Consider the following 6032-nt stretch of genomic DNA (forward strand, 5'->3'; position numbering starts at 1 on the left):
GGTAGTGTTTGTCTTGAGATGAAGAGCTCAGGGACAGACCCCAGGCCCAGCATTCAAGCCCTATAACCAACACAAACCACACACTGAACTTTTCAGCCCCCACACTAGAAGTAATACATTTGTAATTTAAAAGAAAGTAAAGACCACAGGAGTTTGTCTTTGAAACCCAGAAAAGGCTACATGGTCTAAACCATCTAAGACATCTCCAGTTCTTGCATAGGTAAAGATACCTACTCATGAATTAAAACAGCAAGCTGTAAGGAACAGGCAGAAGAAAACAAGTGAACAAACAGCAGAATCAAGTTTTTTTAATGTTGTTTATTAGCACAGTAACAAATGCAGACGTAAGAAGTCTACAACATAGAACCAATCCACTGAGCGACTCCTATTCCACGCCTTACAGTTAACAGCTTAAGGTATTTCACTACAGGATTTCCAAGTTGATTTAAACCTCTAAAGTAGATTTGCATATAAAATAAAATACATTAACTATTCATTTCCTACATGGTGTCTTATAGCCACGTATCCATTATATATATAATATATATATAATGAGATGACAGTCTCTAAAAACTCTGTTAAATATCAATGTTCCCTTCCAAGAAGGGAAAGCAGATTTTACATAAATGGCTGTGTATAACCTGTACAAAATTATGTTGTTTTAAAATTAAGACTACAAGCAATTGAGCCCAAATATCTAAATGTACATTCTTTTCTGTACTGTGTATTAGCTAACATTGCGGAACTAGTGACAGTTTTTAAAAGTTGCTATTACCAATTTTTCCCACTGTAGCAAGATACCTTAAGTTACAACAAAATCTTAGGAAATAAGACTGAATAATATCTGTTATAGAAATATCCTACTCTTTACCAACTCCCACCCTCCCCCACCCCTTCAAAATCATAAGCAGCTCTCTTCTGTGACAGACAAATAATGGAGGAACTGTGAAAACCCAGTTTATGTAGCGTATCTCTTGGTCCACTGTCTGGCCATTCTGTCATGTTCTGCTCTGTTGGTCATATACTGAGTGGCAATACTTCCTACCAAAGGGTCGGCTGCAAGAAAAAAATGTAGATTACTTTGGAGAAAGGAAAAGAACATTTTAAAACTACAGCAAACTGGACTGCTTAAGTAGAAATGTACAATAAAGCAATTGTGATTAAACCATTCTTTGCAACTGAAATGTCACATGAAGTGTAGCAAGGGGGTGGTAAGATTATCCTAGCAAAACAGGAAGTGCATGTGGCTTTCTTCTCTTACTCTGTTTCTCCTAACTGTTTAGGCCAAGTTGGGTATGGCCTGGAATGGTCAAGGTGGGCACTCCACTAACACGCACTCTGTTCACATGGAACATGGGAAATGTTAACAAGTACTCAGCTGCTGCAATGGAACATTGTTTTCTTCTACAGAAACTAATTTATAAAGTAAAAATCTGGGCCCACAGTTGGTGTTTCTCTGAAAGTACAATCTTAAACATTGTGGTTTGGGGCAGAAAAATAAATTATTTTAACTGAGTCAAAAACAATCACAATTCAGTACTAAGTATTTAGTAAAAGAAAAATATGTACAAAATTGAGCACATCGGCCAACAGATATGGAGCAAGTGTTCTGTGAGCCCACGGGCACCCAGAAGGGAAATACTACAACAAGGAGAAGGATCTAACGTAAAAAACTCAAGTAAACAGCCTCAGCTAAGGTTTCAGTTCAAAATATGTGTTCCCTACCATGTAAGGGTAGAGTTGCTACATTTTTCACCTACTAGATTGAACTTCTCAAAAATGTAGAAAACTTATAGAAAAACAAAACAAGAATAATCAATCTTACCGGGATTACAGTCTGTAAGAAGTGAGCAGATAGAAAGGAGGACTTTAGAAATGGTTAGTGCTGGACTCCAGTTATCTTTGAGTATGTCCAAGCAAATAACTCCTTGACTGTTAATATTACAGTGATAGATTCTTGTCCGAAATGTAACCTACAAGAATAAGGCAATGTCAACACTATTCAAACAACAAACTTCCTACTAAATTTTCTACTGAGTGATTCTGATAGAAAACAATCTCCCAGGTAGTTTAAGGTAGTCTGACAAGACAGGGAAGACTGGTAAGATAGAGGTTAGAGGGTATTCCCTGATACCACTTTTCAGGGATTGTCCTTCTCATTTTCAAGTACTATCCACTGACTGACAGAAGCAAAGGAAGTTCCATACTTAGTCATTTTTAGCAATTTTAATACCTTTAAAAATAGTAACATTTCCAAGTTTCAATAGTTGTTTGCTGACCTCTTGTGTTAGCTGGTAGTAATGCACTGTTTCAAAGTAAGCTTCAGAATCAAATACTGAGAACCATATAAATCATCCTACTCGTTAAAAAATATAGCAAACTCTAGGCGCTGGTGGCTTGTGCCTGAAATTCTAGCTACTTGGGTGGTTGAGATTCGGAATACTGAGGTTCAAGGCTAGCCTCAGTCAAAAACCCCTGAGATTCCATTGCAGCCAATAATTGGGCAAAGGTGACATGTGCCTATCATCCCAGTTACAGGGGAGGCTGAGATGGGAGAGAACATTGGTACTAGACAAGGCTGGGGGGGGAAAATTCTCAAGATGCCACTGCAACAGAAAAGGATGTAGGCCTGCCATCAGTGCTGCAGTGGGAAGCATAAACAGGTCTAAGGACAGATCCTATTAAAAATAGCAAAAGCAAAACAGAGATCAAGTGGTAGAGTACCTGCCTAATAGCAGGAGGCCACAAGATTCCAACCTCCTCAGTGTTGCCTCTCCCAAAAGCAAATGATTTTATATACTGTACAAAATTAAGAGATGTCTTTTCTGACCACACATTGGGTCCAGACATTACGTCTACGCGAATGACAGACTTACCAAGATGGGAGTTGTCCATGGGCGAGGAGTCAGTAATAGACATGTCAATACAAGTGGCAGGACCTACTTTGACTCCCACATTTTAATTTGTGGAACATACTAGAATACACCAAAGTCCACAAATCCCCTGTAACTTTACCTTCTTTTTTTAAAAAAGAGATGTGTGTGTGTGGGGGGGGGGGTAATTCTTATGCCATGATGGTACCCAGCACCTCTCAGGCTACTTACTGGTGGGGTGGTAAGAGGTGGTGGTCTGGGTGCTCCCTGTCTATCCTAGTGATGGAAGGAATGGAACATAAGAAAAAAGATAACAGGGGCTGGGAAGATGGCTCAGTGGTAGAGCGCTTGCTTGGCATGCCTGAGGCCCTGGGTTCGATTCCTCAGTACCACATAAGCAAAATGAAAAAAGCCGGAAGTGGCACTGTGGCTCAAGTGGTAGAGAGCTAGCCTTGAGCTGAAGAGCTGAAGGACAGCGCCCAGGCCCAGAGTTCAGGCCCCACAACCAGACCCCCCCCCCAAAAAAAGAAAAAAGATAACAGCAAGGAGATTCTGATGATCAAGCTTTTTTTCCAGCAGGATGAAAATAGTGGATTAATTCTCATCTGCTAACAAGGTTACTTCTAAAGTAGCACAATTTTAAGCATTCACTCCTAGAGATGGTCTTTGTCAACGAGGCAAAGTCAAGCCAAGGACTCAGCTCGGAATGCTCCTATAGATGAATACCAAAACTTCCATAGGTATTTGTAAGCTTGGGCATAAGCGGCTTCCTCACCTTTGGAGGCTTGAAGGGGTACTCTGGTGTGAAAGTGATGTCCAGGAAGAAGACACCGCCTTCATACACAGACCCGGGAGGCCCTAAAATGGTCGACCTCCATTCATAGATGTTGTCGCCTTTGGGACCAGCACTGTAAAGCAAAGCAGTAGGTAAGTCAGTCATGGCACTTTGTAGAAAAGGGAATATCACCTCTTTCCATCCCCTTCTTGGTGCTGAAGTGAACAAACCCACCAGCCTTCAGATGATGAAAAGAACGTTAAACTCATTGTAAACTCTTCAACTCTCAAACCTCTCCTTGATGCATAAAAAATGCAATAATTAAAAAAATATATCTTAGCACACAGAAGCTACATTAGTGGCAAATTACAGCCTCCTCTCTCCCTCCAACTAGCTACATCACTTGTGATCATTTTAAGTACCCAAATGATCCATTCGGAACTACAGACTAGCTCTTCCTCCTCCTCCCTACTACTGGGGATTGAACCCAGCGTGGTAGCAAGGTTCCACAGGGTCTTCCTTGCACGTTATCTCCATAATCTTACCTAAACACAGTCTAACAGACTGATACAGGATGTTGCATTATAAACTGAAGGGTGGGAGCAGGGCAGTGGTGCAAGTTATTATTATTACTCTCATTTAGGAGCACTCTTACCCTAGGTTTTTTATGTATCCAGGGAGTAGTAATTTCCTCTATTGAGACTATAAGATAGGCCTAAGAGGAGTTAATATTTAATCAAGTGGTCAAATACATGCCACTGTTTAGAAACACACACAAGTTTTTTTGTTCTTATGGAGCTTGAATTCAGGGCCTGGGTGCTGTCCCTGAGTTCTTTAGTTCAAGACTAGCTTGCTCTACCACTTTGAGCTACAACTCCACTTCTGGTTTTCTGGTGGTTAATTGGAGGTAACAGTCTCATGGACTTTCCTTCCTGGGTTGGTCTTGAACCAGCATCCTCAGATCTCAGCTCCTGAGTATCTATGGTTACAGGTGTGAGCCACCAGCACCCCACCACACACAATTGTAAATTAGGCAAAATAATTAAGCCACTATCCCAGTGACTTTGGTCACATACTCAGAGTATGTGAATCTATGGTTAGATTCTTATATGATAAACTTTTATTCAGCAATAATGAAGTACATGGCTCAGGTTCTATGGCAGAGCCTCTACTTTCAGTGAAAAAGTCAAGTGAGAGCATGAGACCCTCAGTTTGTACCCCAGTACTGATATACACACAAAAAAGGCATTCTATAGTCCTAGCCACTTGGGAGGCTGAGATCTAAGGATCATGGTTCAATGCCAGCCTGGACAGGAAAGTGCATAAAACTATCTCCAATTAAGCTGGAACTCTCAGAGAGAGCACCCAAGCCTTGAGTTCAAGCCCTTGACCTGCATGCACACACACACAGGGTGTTCTAATTTGGATGCTACAAGATTATGAAGGGAATCAGGATGCTTTCCTGCACCATCTGATCAGTCATCTTACCTCCCTCTTCATTTTGGCAACCTGTTGCTACACCAGATGTGATGTGCAAAAGACTGAGTGCAGAAGCAGATATGCAAGCCCAGCTGTTTTCTATTAAGCCAGACAGTAAAGCAATTTGCAAATACATAAAACAGTGCTACTCTCTGAAGTTTTTTATTTTAGAAAGTAGCTACTTTCATTAAAATGATATTTTTATTAATGTTTTTATTTTAAAATCACAGCTATTTTAATGCTTAATCTTTAGCATTTACTTAAAATACAGTAAAAATCCAATTGTTAACCATATAATCAAAAGCTCCGATCTGAAATAGTGTATCCAATGGAAGAGCTGATCAAGATGCACTGTACTCATAAACTGATGGGCCAAATTGAAACCCCTTTGTATAACTACTTTGAAATAATAAAAGTAAAGGGGGAAAATTTGGACACTGGTGATTATTCCTGGAATCCTAGCTATTCAGGAGGCTGAGCTCTGAGAATCAATAGCTCAGGCAATTATCTAAAAAGCTGGAATAAGAGGTATTTGTTAGGCAGCAATAAATAACTGCTCCACCCTGGGAGTGTGGACTCAATCATAATTTGATACACAGATTATCCCTTATCAAAAAATGTCTGGAACCAGAAATGTTTTGGATTTCAGATTTGGGGGGATTTGGGAATATTTGCATATATCTAATGAACTATCTTGAGGACAGAACCAAGTCTAAACACAACTTACTTAGGTTTCCTGTCTACCTTCTACACATAGCCTGAACTTTTATTTTATTTTATTTTTGTTTTTTGGTCCAGTCGTGGGGCCTGAACGCTGTCCCTCAGCTTTTCAGCTCAAGGCTAGCGCTCTACCACTTGAGCCACAGCGCCACTTCCGGCTTTTTTCTTTTTGCTTATGTGGTGCT

At 40.3% G+C, this 6032-nt stretch overlaps 1 protein-coding gene across 1 annotated transcript in view; it reads right to left on the bottom strand.

Moving 5' to 3' along the window:
- Nucleotides 1–282: 282 nt before the first annotated feature.
- Nucleotides 283–6032, bottom strand: part of Ube2e1 (ubiquitin-conjugating enzyme E2E 1) — a 58485-nt gene continuing 52735 nt past the window's right edge. The window contains exons 3-5 of the mRNA XM_013010587.1: nt 3649–3781; nt 1826–1973; nt 283–1056 (exon numbers count right to left, since the gene is read on the bottom strand). Of these exons, the coding sequence (XP_012866041.1) occupies nt 959–1056; nt 1826–1973; nt 3649–3781 (379 nt within the window). The 3' untranslated portion in view covers nt 283–958. The remainder of the gene's footprint in view (nt 1057–1825; nt 1974–3648; nt 3782–6032) is intronic.

The sequence above is a fragment of the Dipodomys ordii genome, unplaced genomic scaffold (assembly GCF_000151885.1).
Source record: "Dipodomys ordii isolate 6190 unplaced genomic scaffold, Dord_2.0 Scaffold12, whole genome shotgun sequence".
NCBI lineage: Eukaryota > Metazoa > Chordata > Mammalia > Rodentia > Heteromyidae > Dipodomys > Dipodomys ordii.